At 35.4% G+C, this 16,358-nt stretch overlaps 1 protein-coding gene and 1 long non-coding RNA gene across 3 annotated transcripts; one reads left to right on the top strand and one right to left on the bottom strand.

The window, feature by feature from the left end:
• Positions 1-322: 322 nt before the first annotated feature.
• Positions 323-5,027, top strand: LOC117626440 (probable beta-1,3-galactosyltransferase 14). Of its 2 annotated transcripts, XM_034358138.1 has the most exons (7): positions 323-899; positions 1,176-1,328; positions 1,444-1,526; positions 1,636-1,735; positions 1,994-2,107; positions 3,804-3,946; positions 4,639-5,027. In XM_034358138.1, the coding sequence occupies exons 1-7, from the start codon at positions 523-525 to the stop codon at positions 4,722-4,724; spliced, it is 1,056 nt and encodes a 351-aa protein (XP_034214029.1). In that variant the 5' UTR covers positions 323-522; the 3' UTR covers positions 4,725-5,027. The 2 variants fall into 2 exon arrangements, with proteins under 2 accessions (XP_034214029.1, XP_034214030.1); XM_034358139.1 differs by lacking the exon at positions 3,804-3,946.
• Positions 5,028-8,561: 3,534 nt separating this feature from the next.
• LOC117626126 lies at positions 8,562-9,621 on the bottom strand. The gene is made up of 2 exons (XR_004585501.1): positions 9,470-9,621; positions 8,562-9,143 (listed from the first exon to the last, which is right to left on the bottom strand). It is a non-coding gene; the product is annotated as an uncharacterized LOC117626126 (long non-coding RNA).
• Between the last annotated feature and the right edge of the window lie 6,737 nt (positions 9,622-16,358).

The following is a 16,358-nucleotide window of genomic DNA, read 5'->3' as shown; positions in this document are numbered from 1 at the left end:
AAAAAAAAAAAGAGACAAGAAACACGCTGAAGAAGAAAAAAAAAAGAAAAAAAACAAGAAACACGTTCTAAACTTAATTTTCTTTCAATCAACCATTATCATCCAATTATAAAATGAGTAATGCTAGGCTTACCACATTTTTCATACCACAATTGTACCACTTCTCTAATAGAGGTGGAGCCCACCAATACAATGAGACCCACCTCTATTTAAAAAGTGGTACAATTGTGGTATGAAAAATGTGGTTAACCTAGCATTTATAAATACATAGAGATAATTAATGTGACATTTGTTTTTTTCTTCTTGTTTTAAAAAGAAAAAAGAAAATGAAGTTGGCCTTTCAAAATCGAAATCTCCATGATTCAGACTTCAGACCAATAACAGTAACGGTCAATAACGGAAGCATCAGCTCAGACTCAGAGCTCTCTCTCTTTCCCTCCGATTGCGGTTCCCTTCTCTTGCAGCACTTCGACTAACCCTAGATTTTCTAGGGTTTCTCCCTCTATCTGAAACAGCAAAACGATGCCTTCATCCCCCAAGTTCTTCCACGCGCGCCAACCTCCTTCAGCTCTCAGACCAACCGTCTTGCTCATCGGGTTCTGCCTCCTGTTCGGCCTCTCCGGGTTCATCTTCGGACTCGTCTCGCTTCTCCACCCAAGCCACCAATACAAGTGCCTGACGAGCAAGTCCAGATCGGTAAAGGTGATTTGGGAGACAGGTAGTAGTAGCAGCAGCAGCAGTCAAAACGGTCTCGTTTTGAATGTTGGAGATGGGAATGACAATAACAAGCGGAAGAAAGTGATGGGATTTGTGGGTATTCAAACTGGGTTCCGATCCACGGGTCGCAGACAATCTTTGAGGAAGACTTGGATGCCGTCCGATGCCCAGGGCCTTCAACGGTATCGATTTTCTTTAAGCCTGTTTTTAATTAATATCAACATTTGATTCATGATTCACATTAGTTTTAACTGCGTATATTGTTTGTTGCAAATGCTTGGTCCTTGACAATGTATATAGTTTGAGAATTTGATCCACAACTTTCTTTCCTTGTATATGTGTGTTAAGTGTGTGATTTAGACCATGATATGCTATAGTGACTTGAATAAAGCAACAAAGTTAGAAGCTTGATAATTTGGCTTTCCTTTTTTAATTGATTTTGGAGAAATGGGTTGCAGCGTGGAAGAAGCCACTGGGTTGGCTTTTAGGTTTGTGATTGGTAAAACCAAGGAAAAACAAAAGATGGCCGAACTTGCAAAGGAGGTGGCCGAATACGATGATTTCTTGCTATTGGATATTGAAGAGGAGTACAGTAAGCTCCCCTACAAAACGTTAGTTCTAAATAATTATAGTTTATTTTCCATGATCTAGTTTGTTACTGAAGTTTCAAAGTACAAATCTTGTCTGTTTTGCTTATCAAGATAATCTTGTCTGTTTTCCTTACAGGTTGGCTTTCTTCAAAGCTGCCTATGCACTTTTTGATGCTGACTTCTATGTTAAAGCTGATGACGACATATACTTAAGGCCAGGTGCCTAGATTTGTACAGCTTGTACATGCCATATTTAGTGTGTCTAATATGTCATTTAATTATGAGATTTCTTTGCAGTAATGCAATAACTTTTCATTAATATTATCAGACCGCCTTTCACTGCTCTTGGCAAAAGAGCGTTCTCACTCTCAGACTTACCTTGGGTGCATGAAAAAGGGCCCAGTCTTCACTGACCCGAAATTTAAATGGTTAGTGCTGCTTTTGTCAAGATTTGGTTATCTTTTCCTCGGTCATATCATTTGGCTTCCATTTTTATTTTATGCCCTTGTTAGTCATAGGAACTATTTTATTTACGACTATGTTGGGAAGTGTGATAACTGAAAGAAGATAGATTTTGACGTGTCCACTTGCACCAGATCCATGCCAAGTGATGTGGTTCACTGGTTACCTGAACTAGCTTCTTTTTTTCCCAGTAGCAAAGTATCTGATCAGTAAAATTCTTGCAGGTATGAGCCACTATCCTATTTGCTCGGGAGCGAATACTTTCTCCATGCTTATGGTCCATTATATGCTCTCTCTGCTGATGTTGTTGCAAGTTTGGTTGCTCTTAGGAACAACAGGCAAGTTTGTAATAACCAAAAAAACATACCTTTGCAGGGAACTCCCTAGTGTATCATTAGTATCACTAAAACATTTTAACGTTCGTCAGCCAAACTTTACTAAGTAGTTGATATTTTCCCTTAGATGCATGCATTGGAAAGTTATTAATTTTATTATGTTATTTCTGGTGGCGTCTATCTTACCATGGCATGCATACATTGGTGGCAGAGTTTTAACCTTACTTTCCTATTTGACCTAGTGATTTGGTTTTAGTAATGCTATATGGTCATGTATGGTGCGCACAGGTTTAGTCATCTTATGATATGTAGGACTCCTTACTACATGGTATATGTCTTAATATATTTTCCAGTGGAATAGGTAATATACTTGCAATTCCGTATTCCTGAAGATTAATTGAGCCTTAGACATGTCCATTCCATTATCCCTTTAGAGTAGGGCAAGGTGGCTGAACATATCTGGCTTTTTAGTTGTTTAAATTTTCAGATATATCGTTTCAAAGCAGCTTGACTTATAACCATGCATATAGTGAAGGGGGCTAATGGCGTGGTCTGTTTCATTTCTCCTTGTTTTATTTATTTTAAGCTTAAGAAGATTTCCTGAATGATTCCTCCTTGACCCAGTTGGTGGGTGTTGGTAATATTATTTGGTTGCATATGGAGTGCCCAGTTTAAGTTGTTTTATGATATTTAGGTCATGCTTATTCATGGTACATGTCTTCAAATGTTTGTCAGTGAAATGTGCATAGCCCATATTGTATCCTACTCTTTTAGTTTCCTGAACAATAATTGTCACTTAGGCCTGACCACTCCGTTATCAGTTGAGCCAAGCCCTGGGTGGTTGAACATAACCAGCCTTAATTGCCGTTATTAACTGTTTGATTGTCTAAAAAGAATTATAGGTTGGCAGGATCTTAAATTATAGCCATGGCTGAGTTTCTTTTTCCTAGTGTATAAGTGGTGAGTGTTAGGTTTCATTGCCCTGTTTTGCCTTTGGGAAAATAATGTGGCCAAAACAAGCTAACAAGTAGTTTAGAAGCGAATGCTTAGTTCGACTTTATGAGAACCTGATCTATTTCAAAAGCAACATATGTCGTTTATGCTGACTGATTGAGACTTGGTGCAGCCCAAAGAGAAGCCAAATAACTGAAGTTTTTATTACTCAAGTAAAACAAACAAACAGAAGTTGAGTCTTGCTAAGTCTGAGTGCATGGCTTAATAAACCTAGTCCAACTCCAGTTGGCACTACATAGAACCCCACAAAGGAAGAATGAATATCAGGAGGTTTTGTGCTTGTGATACCGCCTCCAATGATAGACCCTTTGCCCCCTTGGTAGAAAATATGTCGGTTCGAATTTCTTGCATCATTTGGTGCTGCTGGTTGTTACCCTCTGAAAATAATTCCTAGAGCAGAAGCTTCTGAATATACTAACTAGGACATGATTGACCCTGACTCGTCTTCAGCTATTTCATTTTCATTTTCTCTTTAAATTCAAATATTCTGAATAAAATAAAATAAACTTTATGAGATTGTGAAATTCTTTCGTTTTGGTGCAGTGGGATTTCCATTTGATTTCCTTTGAGAAGGTGGATCATGATAGTTAAAAATAATAGAGGTCGTATGCTTGGATAGGTCACATATTTCTTGTATCCTACCCCATAATGTAGCTGATGGGTTCCATCTTCTGTGTAATTTCAGTTTCCGAATGTTTAGTAATGAGGATGTCACAATTGGTGTGTGGATGCTTGCTATGAATGTCAACCATGAGAACAATCAGGCATTGTGTTCACCACGGTGTACATCAACATCTATAGCTGTGTGGGATATTCCTAAGTGCTCAGGTTGGTGTTTCTTCTTACCCCAACACACAATTGAAAGTGAAATATGAACCAACATTTCTTTACTCTTTTATTTTTATTTTTTTTGGTTTGATAAGTGAGAGTTTGTAGAGATTGTTTTTATAATCTCTATGAATTCCTCTGGTAAGCGAACTCCATATGCTAAAATTTTGCTTGAGATCAGTGTTCGGAGACATCAAACTTTTTCATCTTTTGCAGAGACCTACCTTAGTGACAAACAAATAGGAGGCTTTGGGCCTCAAGAAGTAATGTTTTACATATCCCATTGACCCTTATCTTTTCCAAGCCTTTGAAGGCAAATACCTATTCTTTAGGTTGGAATGTTGGAGTTGAAATGAAAAAGTAAATGAATATAGGAAATGGCTTGAACTGGAAAACTCTTACAAAAAAGCTAGGAGTGATTTTAAATCAATTACATTTGAAAAATCTGTTATAGCTTCAAATAATTCTATGCATGACAGATATTTGGATTAATTGAAAATGATTTGGAGTCCACATTAAGCTCAGAAGAAACATTCAATCATTTTGCCCTCATGAGAGTTTAGATGAGGAATTGAAAACTGAAAGTAGTCAAGCTCAAGTGTTCAGCATTCACCTAACAAACACATTCGGGTTGCACATTAATGTGAAAAGAAAAAAGTGCAGATTGTTTTACATTATTACTGTTAATGCAGGGCTCTGCAATCCAGAAACCAAATTGTTAGAACTCCACCAAAAGGACAGCTGCTCAAAAGGTCCGACGCTGGAATCTGATGATTAGAAGTCTTGCATCCGCTCTCAGAGTTGATTGACTGAGACATATTTTTGGTGTGTGCCCGTACTTGCATTACCTTACAATGTCATTTTTTTGTTTCTTCCCCATGTAGTAAGAACACAGAAAAATATATGTACATTTTTTTAAGGATCCCAGAGAGGGATATGAGAAAGAGGGGGTGTGGCCCGTATGGGTCAGAGTTACAGGATTTAGGAAGAACAGATAGTTATCAGGGTTGTAATCAATTATGTCTATTTTTTCTAATCAAATCTCATTCTTTAAAATTTTCACTTCATCTTCTAAAGATAATTGAGCATTGCATTTGCGTTTTGGATGGAATTCTTGCACATAACTTCAGCTAAGAAAATAGTTAATATCTAAATCAAGATCGAAGAATGAAGTGTTTTTATTTGTTTTTTCGCTACAGAAGAATGAAGGTTGGTTTTTGGAAGTGGAAACAGTTTCTTTTCTTGCCTTATTAGTTGACAACATATAGATTAAGACATTGAAGCGCGAAGGCATGAACCTGATTTATAATTTTAAGAACAGTTTGGGTTGGGTGCTTGTTCGGCATGTTTATTCTCTACTGCTCTCCCTGCGTTATTTTTGTTCATAGGGTTAATTCAAATCCGAAAAGAGCCCTAAAGAAAACCGTACAAAACATGACAACTTGGTAAAACAAAACATGAGTGGGTGTATATGTAAAAGGTCTCTTGAAGAATGGAACAAGAAAACAAGGATTGTATCAAAAGGAAGGAACAATGGTAAAACAAAATAATATGTATACCAATGAATTGGACTAGGGTTTGGGTACATAATGAAACTAGAGCTGTGAAAGCGTCACATGCCAACACACAAATGATGCATGATGATGGCCCGATGAACATACCAGAGACCACCAGCATTGATGCATTGGATTCATGTCTTACTTGACATTCACATATATAGTCTGCTACAGACAGAACTAACAGAAAAATCCATGACTCCCTCTCTCTCTCTCTCTCTCTCTCTCTTAGTGTTCAAGATGTCAACTTGGTGGTATGGGGGTGCCCATGTTCTGCTGTTGATCTGCCACTTCTTCATCATCATCAGTGCTTCCCATCAACCATGCACCATGTTATGATATATATGTCAAATGCATAAGGTTGACATGTTCACATTAAATATTTGATATGTTGGTGTTTTGGTCTCCACTGTCTCATGACCCCACCCAAAACATGATCAACTTGTTTAACTTGTTTGCATTTAAAAACAGATCCAGTTGTTCCCTGTATAACCCAAAAATAAATTGGATCTGTCAGGACCAAAAGCTAGTGGAATGATCAATAATGGCAATCTAAATTTTTAACCCAAATAATTGAGCTAGAAATCCAGGTTCAATTGAATATAAAATTGAGCAGTGGAGTTGAAGTTATGCTTCTGATTTTCTTATTACTATTGTTATTGGTAGTGGTGATTGTTAAATCATTGATGCTTTGAGCCTATGAGTGGTGGGGTGAAGAGTGGATGTTAAGATAATTGAAGGCAACATGAGATGAGCTCCTCCAAATTCCCAATCATATGTTTCATTTCATCTCATGATGGCCCTTTGGATTCATGGACCTCTGTCTGGCTGAGGGTCCATCCAATCCAATGATTCATGGAAAAAAGAAGGGGCTTTTTGTTGTGGCCCATCTGTAGATTGACATTTCTTGATGAAAACATAAACACTATTGACCCCAGTGAAATTTCTTAAAATATTATTCAGCAAGTTTTAGTTATGAATAGGGTTTTTAAGTTTCTAGAACAAGGCATAATATATGGGCCTTTGGGCATTCAGTTGACTCAAAAAAAAAAAAAAAACCAACAACAAAACTCAGCATGAAGAACCCCTTTTTTAATAAATAAATAATTAATTAATTATTTTATATATACAAGTAATCAGGGTAGAGGTTTACATAAATATTCATTAGGTGCTTGGGGGTTTCGAACCTCTGCCCACATCAGTGGAGGTGGAAGAACCCTTTTTTAAACTAGTGCCAGGATGTTTGCTTTGTTTACAGTCATTGCTGAATGCATAGGATTCTGATTAACAAGGATCCCTTGTTTAGAGTTTGGTGAGGTCATCTATAGTGCCACAATTTTTACGTAGAAAATAAAAGGGAAAGAAAGAGAAAAAAAAAACAAAAACAAAAACCAGTAAATAAATAAATAGGAACATTATGAGCATCCCATCCCACCATAGCAAAATATTATATGAGGTATTGATCCGAGCAGAACATCATTTAGTGGGTTGATCGATGATGGTTAACCATTTTAGTCTTTATCCTGATTCAGCAGAATCAGTACTAATTTATAATTATAATCCCATTATGATTGATATTCCTTCAGCTGTCTCTCTAAACAATTCATTTGGAGCTCATATCTTTCCATCTATAAGAAAACAAGAAACAGGTTTTACATTTGACCTTCCAGTCAGCTTTATAATCAGATGTTCATATCTTTTTTTTTTTCTTCTTCTTCTTCTTTCCAGTGCAGTCGCCAAAATAATGGTTCCTCATTCAAAAGTCACCAATATAATTGCTTCTAGTCTCATATGATCATATGGGCAGCACGTGCCTTGCTGGAGCTCCTCAATTCGCTCAATCAGTACTCTTGTCTCTCACATCCATAATGCACGAATCACAGAGAGAGGTGGGGGGTGTGGTGAGTGGGGTTCGAGAGAGAGAGAAAGAGAGGTCTAAATTTTCTTATTTCTATGTTAACTGCAGGTTTTGGTACGGTGATATATAACTCTATATATATTTTCTGATATGCTTTGCTCATTGTTCTGCTGCTTACCATTGTTTCCTTCCTGGGTAAGCTGTACAGTAGTTTTTTTCTGTTCTTTTGCTCTTTGTTTTTTGCTTTGACTGGCTCTTGGAAGTGGTCAGAATTAAAAGAAAGAAAGAAAAAAGATTCAAAACGTGCAACACTTATTCTTGTGGTGGGAGTGGGAGGTGCATATTTCCATTTCAGAATCCCAAGTTAATAATACTCAGCACAAAAATCAAGAAGCAAACATTCAATTCATTTCAATGAAGAAAGTAAAGAAATCCAATGTGATTTGAATGAATAAAAACAATGGCTGAGGAATATGAGCTTGAGGACAAATTAACAACCAAGCCATGAGGGAAACTCCTCAGCCCTTTTCCCTACAGGTCAGGAATCCAAGGTGACCCAATTGGGAGGAGATAACAGAGACCAATGTACATACATGCTTAGAGAGGCATGTGGTTTACTGGTTTTTTATGCTAATTATTTAGGCTGTTTTTATGTACCCTCCAAACACATCACTATCCAATGATAGCTAAAACATTATCCCAATCCCATTGGAAAAAAGAGGAAAAGGACTATCCAAGCACATCTAGCTAGCTTGTATTCTGTGAGATGCCACTACAAGTCCAACATCAATTATGAAACCATCATCTGTCAAAGCTTGTTTTATTTCTGTAATGAATAATTTTTGTACAAATTCTTGGTAAGTTTTGGACTTCAGAACTTTTCACATGATCAATCAATGTTATTCAACCACTTAACACCATAGGAGATTAAATCACTTGCGTCTTTTTTTAATCAATGAAGAAGAGGGAATTCAAACTTTAATACGGGATCGCTGCCGCTAAACAAATTATAATGAACCTTTCAATGATTTAACAAAAAAATGGGACTAAAAACAAAATGTGGGTCCAATTTAATTTATAAAGTTGCTGCTTATATGTGAAAACATGTTAATTGTATGTGAAAGCCTAGAAAGGGAGAGAGTGATGTCTCAACCCTCTTCCTTCATGAAACAAGCAAAGAAATCTATGGGCTGATCCTTGAAATGGTTCTGACACTTATGATTATTTGTCTGAAATTTGCTTAGTTTATTTATCCGTACTCTTACAATCTGAGGAGACATTAATTCTAAGTTCCCAGGAGCAAGCACCCTACACCTTATCACCAATGCCAAATTTTAACCAGCACTTGTTTCAATCAAGAAAATAATGAAAACAAAAGCAAAAACAAGAAAGATCAACTAGGTTTGTGGTGCCAGTACACAATATGAATGTGACATTGTGCAAACTTGAGAACTGAGATAAACTTATTTCAAGAAAGATGGATAAGAGAAGCAGCAGAGGCTGAAAGAGATAAGGAGAGGATCACATATCCAAATTTCCTCCAAGAACATCATGGTTTCTCTTCAATGGTCACATGGCTGTCACGTGACTTTGCAGCTCTATGACAAAGTCCTACCACATTTCTTAGAGACTCTCTGCAATCTGACACTGACATCCTTTTTGGCACTGCACTGCCAGGTTCTACATTACCACCACTCACCTCCTTTTCTTTATAGTACAATCCAATCCAATCCAATCCCAAAGCTTGTTACATTTGTTACACAAAGGTAAACACTTTCTGGGCCTGGACAATGCATTGTGAAAATAAGAACAAAAAAAACAAAATTCATAACCGAAAAGGGAATAGGTATTGGAAAATCTAGGTAGGAAAAACAAATTTGACTGAGCAGACCACACTATCTGTAGAGGACAAAAAGTAAGTGAGACCAATTAGAGACCAGGATCCAGGAAATTTCTTTCATCACCCCCTTTCCCTTCTGGCTTTTGTAAAAAAAATTAAAATTAGAACTCCCCATCTCTCATGTGATGAACATGCTTCTTCTGACCCCCATGATTATAGGGTCTGCAATTTTAATCCTTAATATTTATGTATCCGTACTCTTTACTTACACACAACACAGAGGGCTCCAAAGTCCGAGACATTCTAAGGTTGCAACTTGCAGCTCAGCTCTCTCTTCCTCTCTTCATGGTTCTCACATGGCTGGTCTGGCTCTTGGAAGTTGGACACACACAACATGTACAAATATTATATACACACACATATATTGCACACTTTGTCAATCTTTCTTTAGATTTCTTCTGGATTTAAAGGTCCTAATCTGTGGGCTAATTGGTTTAGTAGATTACTAAGAGCTGGTTATCTTTGGGGTTTAGAATAATCTCACCAACAAAGCTTTGCATATGTGGTTTGGTATGTGGGAACAACCTTGTTCTTATCTATGAACCTAATTATGGTAATGAACTATATTTTTTTATTGTTATACTAGAGCATGAACACCCTCAATTTTCCAACCAATTCAGCTAGCCAATGCCTAATTAGCCTAATCATTAACCCTTAAACGTTGTTGCTCCAATGCCTCGTGAATTACTTTAATTAGAGTAAGATAAGATTAATAGAAAAAATTTAGGGTGGGGGGCGGATTGATTTCTGGTTGTTGATACATGTGGGACTTTCTAAGACTCGCACGCATTTACAGTTAAAAATCACCTGCGTGAGTGATTATCCGTAACACTCTTCTATATTATTTTTAGTCGATTAGTTCATTAGTAATTACTTATACTGATAATACGATTTAAATTTTAATTGTTTTTACAAGCAAGCATTACCTATGGTCCATTTAGTTTTTCTCCCCCCTAATTGACCATGACATCATACCAGAAGAGCTTTTCATTTGTGGGTTTTATGTTTCCAATCATATGTTGTCTTTTGTCCTTTTCTTCTCTTGTTATTGTCTCAACAAGACATGTTATATTGGCTAGGAAAAATGGTAGCAGCCCCATCCTAGCTGTAGTCTTGTAGGATAGTTGCTGCCACAGTGGCACCCTTGTTTAGTTCCTATCCGTTGCTTGTGTCACACAAAGTGATGGCTAAGTGGGACTAATTAGCATGTGATTGCCAGAAGTTAATCCTTTATTTTAAAAACACAAAAATTAAATTCCGAAAAAACATAAGGCGCGAGTCAAATTCTCCAAAAATAAAAGAAGACGAAAGTCGAATTCTCTCAAAAGAAGAAAGTTAAAGTTGAATTTTTATAGTGAGCGTAAAGATAAAGTATTATATTAGATAAGCTATATAAATTCTCATAATTAGAGTTCATTGTTGTTACCGTCTTGAGCTAACATCACCTTCGTTTGATTCAATTTATTATTCTTTTTTCAGCTTCTTGTAACTTATACATCAGGATCTTCAACTTGGCATCCAATTCTTCACTAAAGTGACACGCAATTACATATTTATATATGTTGGCTTGATATTAATTATGATAGCGATTTTAAATTCTAAAAACACTTCATTAGTCAAACGGGTTTGATTGTATGCTTCAAGTGACTGCAACTCTGCAAGTACTTGCAAGGCAAGGCTCTGGTTTGGAGTTTCTATGGTGCGGGCCTATGACTTCCTCGCAATGGATTAAATTCTCTTTACAACAAAGATTTACCTTCAACTATATATTACACTTATAAATGATATTGACACATGAGAATTGAATCGAATATAAAATCTCGAATGTACAGGATAAATACTTATTAACTTGTGTTACAAGCTGCTTACTATATCTTTATCCAAATGCCGAAAATTCCATCCAACAATGTAGAGTATATATAGCAAGTATCTTATATTAATAAGGGTAACTCGTAAGTGTACACCATTACCTTTAAATTTTAATTATTGGTATGAACATGTATACTTATGTGAAAATTTGAACCATTGGCTAGAGTAATCATTCAAGATGATTCACCTAGTCATGAAAACATATAAAGCCATGGATGCATATCATCCTATTCAATAGAAAAAGACAAATTAAATAGTGAACATTTTTGTTCATCATTTTAACCAAATGTGTATTCTCATTATTCTTCTCAACACTTAACACGCGTCTATGGACATAACCATAATTTCACAAATACAAAACAAAGAATTAACTATGATTATGTCTATAGACATGTGTCAATTATTGAGAAAAAAAAAAGTACACCTTAAATTAAAATGATGAGCAAAAATATTTCTAATTAAATATATTATAAAGTCTCAACCCTCTTTAATTAAATCACTTATGACTCATGATCATAAATTAATTAAGTCAAAAAGGCTTCCTTAATTATTCTTTTTACTCCAAAATGGGCAAAATTTCAGATCTCACCAGTGTAGTGCATTTACGTATATAAAACCTGCAGTGAATTTCTAAGCTTTCATTCCTAATGGTCAAATCTGACTAGTTTTTTTTTTATTTTTTTAATGTCAATATGCTTTTGGAGTAGGTTTTGAGACTGAACGGTGGGGATTAATTAACTCTGACCCAACGGTCGACTACATTTGGTCACTATAAAGAGAGGCAGATTGTCCAAGAATTGAGGGCTGGTAATTAATTAATTAATCACTTAAGTCACATAAACAGTAATTTTGAAAAAGAAGATGCATGTCTATTTTTTTACCATGACTTAACAGTCAAACTGGGCCAAAATGAAATGATGAACTTACGTTTGCACAACAAAACAAAGTTGAATGAATTGATTGCAAACTAATAAAAGTGCTGCTGTAACTGTATATGTTTTTATGTCAATTATTTTGCCACATACATTTGCCTGTAAAAAAGCAAAATATAATGGTGTCGATCTTAGCCTAGATGTAAGATTAAAAGACAAAGAATTCTCACATTATACGACGTGACAATAATGAAAAACATATCCGTCCCCATTCTATCGTGTTGTTATCTCCATTCCTAATACGCTTGACGGTCTAAATTGGCCTATTGGTAGGGCTACGGTGGTGGGAATTGTCATCAGAATATGCCGAGACCACCTAATTAAGACCCCCATATGAGAGAACACTAAATGTAGGAACATGGTCAAGCCAATGAACTTGGCTGGCCGGTTTATATAATAGTAAAACAAACTTGGTGTGTGTACGGAGGGGATATAGTCTTGTAGATTGATGACCTTTGTTTACATCCATTAATGTTTGGGACACACAGAGGGAGACATCTAATATCAAAGCCATGAGCACTCCTGGCCCATAAAAAGAACTCAATCCATCCATTGTCATGGTGGGCTAGAGAGAGAGAGAGAGAGAGAGAGAGAGAGTGTTATCTTAATAAACAAAGTATTATCTTAATAAACAAATAAATTAGGGTTGAATGCAATGCCCTATGAGGATGCATCTCTGGGCACTGTTCATTTTACATTGAACCGTCCCCAGAAGATTTAACACTTAATAAATATTTTGATTCTGTAAATGTCGCACTTTTCTCTTTTTATTTATTTATTTATACCCTTTTTAAATACAGTTTGTGAAAGTTTTAAAATATCTCCAAAGTCCATGCACATACACACCTTGGAATTGGAGGAAATCAACCATTTTTTCACAAAAAGTAATTGACTTGGAGGCCCCCGAGATAATCCAGGCCGTTGGATTAAGAGAGAACTACTTTGTCGGTGTCGTTTTTGTAAGTACTTTGACATGGAACTATTTTAAATGCCATTAAAAATGGCTGTCTTTTTATTTATTTATTTATTGTATTTTTTTTTATGATGGTAATGCAAAGATTTCATTCATCTGGATAGATTTCAATATACAATTGCGTATAAACAATAGTCATTCACAAGAACGTATATGACTCAGAACCCTTTTAAGTGAAGTTAGTTGTCATCTTGCTTATTATTTTTCCGTTGTCAATTTATAAGATTTACTGGACTTTTGGGTGATGTTTGGTTCATTGGAATGAAATATTAAATGAAATTATCATTCTCGTGAATCTCACATTATTAATTCACCATGGCGATTTAAAGTCTAAATTCAGGTTAATCGGATAACAATGATTGCGTAAAATATGTAACATAAAATCTGAAGATACCAAATGTAAACTACAAGCAAACAACCTAAGAAGAAAGGGAAAAAGACCTAACCATTTCTGAACTTGAGTTTTTTTCTTCCCTTTTCTTCTCCTGAACTAGTACACACGCAATGTATCTTGTTATTTTTTTCAAGTGTTAGATTAGATAGTGTGAAATGAGCAACAACAAAAAAACACAAAATATTTGAAAATGAGAAAGCAACTAGTTTGGTAAAGTCAGGTTAGGAGGGTGAAAAAAGTAATATGCATTGTCAAAGCATATGACAATTGCATTTGAAAAAGACTGTGGAGTTAGGACATATTCTATGAAAAATACTTACATGTACTTAAATAAGAAAACAAATTATGACATATAATAAATGCAACTTATTTTTTAAAATATAATTATAGTCTGAACTACAAGTAGAAGGGGAATTTCTCATACCCACTATCGAGATGTCATAGAGAATCAAATATATACTTACTCATTCACCAATTAATACCATTTTTTATCGAGTTAGACCTATAGACTAAGAAACAATATTTAAATGCACCTCTCTATTCACTTGTTCTGAATTTAAACATTTTATTGTTTTTACAATTTACATGCAAAAATTTCTTCTTTTCTAACATAGTGGCTCACAGCTCAGCGAGGTTGTGCCTGTGTGGCACCACGTGCCCATTTTTATCTGTAAATGATTTGACACGTGACAGCCACGTACCATTTTGTAACCATACCTATTATGATACTACATACATGTTGGAAATTCCTCTCCATTTTCGTTTTTTATTCTTTTCGTGTGGGCTTACATGTGTTTTTTACTTCCACTTTTGAGTTGGTAGAGATTCGAATTTGAGATTTTTATTTTTGGTGTTATGTTCTTGACTTATAAGAACTTACGTTAGATTAATAGCTAGTTGATTGCTCAAAATTCTCCAATTAATTTTAATTTAATTTTAAATTGTTTCTATTTTCAAATACTAAAGTGCATATACTAAGAAATTTATCAAGATAGATGGCAATTTTCACATACTCACAAACAAAAACAACTTGTAACTTTCACTGCAAAATATGTCCCAATAAAATTCAATTTCTATTTGGCCATTAAATAAAAGTACCAAAAAAATAAATTCTAGATTCTAGATTTCCAATTACGTGAAAACAAAGAAATCCCTTGTGTAGCATTGGCATGCTCAAAATTACTGAATATGGATAATAGAGATTAATGCAATGTTATTTGGCATTTTTTATTTTTTGTCTTTATTGATTTAGTGATGATTGAAAATTTTATTTATGTAAAGCGATATTAGAGGACGTGGAAATCAAATATAAGATCTCGAATGCAATGATAAATGACCGTAAATTCTTAATCACTTGAACTATAAATTCCTTGCATGCTAACATTAACACAAAACCAACATGCTACAAGAAGACCCTGAATATCTTCGATTTCATGATTTAAAAAATAAAAAAAAATTAAATACAACAATAAAAAATGAAAGGATAAAAAAAAAAATCCATGCCAAGTTTATTTAGCCTACCTGGCATGAAATGGATTGCCGGGTCATCATTCTCCTTTGCTTTCCATCCAAACGTCACTGGGATGGCCCTGCTTCTCTGCTGCTGTCACCATCACCATCCAACGTCTCAAAAACGACAACGTTTTTCTCCAGAGGCATATTCTCCGTATCATTACTAAACGATGTCAGCCCCTGCCGTTTGGTGCTTAGCTGGACGCCACTGTTTGGCTTGAGGAATTCTCTGAATGGGCCAGCTGGCACGGCACTCTCACCTGCACATGGCCAGCTACTTCTGTCGATACCCACCCGAGGTTACTAAAATAGCCCCAGTCTAGTCTCATTGCTCATCCTCTATAATGCCCCTGCCAGTCTCATTCAACGTTTTCTTTTTTAACTCTCTTTTTTCTCTCGGGCTTATCGAAGAAGGAAAGACAGCGAAACAGGTGGACGGGGGGTTTTTTGAGGCATATCCGTAAATATGGGGAAATCCAAGGGGTAGAAATGTGAAACAAGCTAGATAGTGGAGGGTGTTTTGGTAATTTGGTTTCGAGCAGTCATTAAATTAAATCTTGTGTTTTGCTTCTGGCTTGCGCAGGAAAGTAAAAAATCTGGAGAGTACAGGAAATCTAGGATGTGAGGAGAAGTAGCTTGTCAAAAAGACATTAATGCTAAGGTGTAAATACTCACACCATTTCACTTCACGAATTCATGGTCGTTGTCATTGTCAATACTACTGACAAGGCTTTCAGCTCAACGTGGTTAGGGACCATTGAGCCTTCTGTTTTGTTTGGTTTTGTGTCTTTTTTCTTCTTTTCTTTTTCTCTTTTATTATGAAAAATCTCGTATACACATTATCAAGATGCCATGAAAGTTTAAACTTGAGACCACTAATTTACAAGTTAATACAATTTTTCATTAAGCCTATGTAGGCATATTTTTCTTCTTTTTGTTAAAAGAAATGTGCGGAATTCGAACATTATATAAAAGCTATAATTAACATATGTAACATGTAAAATATGAATAAAAGCATTACGCGTGTCAATTAATTTGAAATACATGCTCAAATAAGAATTTTAATTAATTGCTCGTATTAACTAAGAATATCACATATAAGATTTTTTTTTTTTTTAATACAAGAGATATTAGGAGAGGGGAGAATCGAATCTAGGATTTAAGGTGCACATGTAAATACTCTTAATTACTTGAATTACAAACCCTTTAGAAATGTCATGTATAAGATAAATAAGTTATTATTAGAAAATGTAAGTGTTCGTATCAATCCCTCTCAATGTAATAAAAAGAAAATGAATGTCACATATAAGGTTAGTATGGAAGTGAAGTAGTCTAACATCATCGATGTAATTTGTGCACCTTCTCTACAATCAATCCTAAATATTCATCTTTTGACTATTTCACACATGTTAACGAGT

This window comes from Prunus dulcis, chromosome 4, assembly GCF_902201215.1.
Source record: "Prunus dulcis chromosome 4, ALMONDv2, whole genome shotgun sequence".
Classification (NCBI taxonomy): Eukaryota; Viridiplantae; Streptophyta; class Magnoliopsida; order Rosales; family Rosaceae; genus Prunus; species Prunus dulcis.
Note: the sequence above shows the minus strand (reverse complement) of the source record. Positions and strands in the feature narration are given on the sequence as shown.

Excerpts from the sequence above, each read along its gene's own strand:
- LOC117626440 (XM_034358138.1), top strand. The coding sequence starts at position 523 with ATGCCTTCATCCCCCAAGTTCTTCCACGCGCGCCAACCTCCTTCAGCT. Across the intron at positions 900-1,175 it reads GATGCCCAGGGCCTTCAACG|CGTGGAAGAAGCCACTGGGT; the intron begins GTATCGATTTTC and ends AATGGGTTGCAG. Across the intron at positions 3,947-4,638 it reads GGATATTCCTAAGTGCTCAG|GGCTCTGCAATCCAGAAACC; the intron begins GTTGGTGTTTCT and ends CTGTTAATGCAG.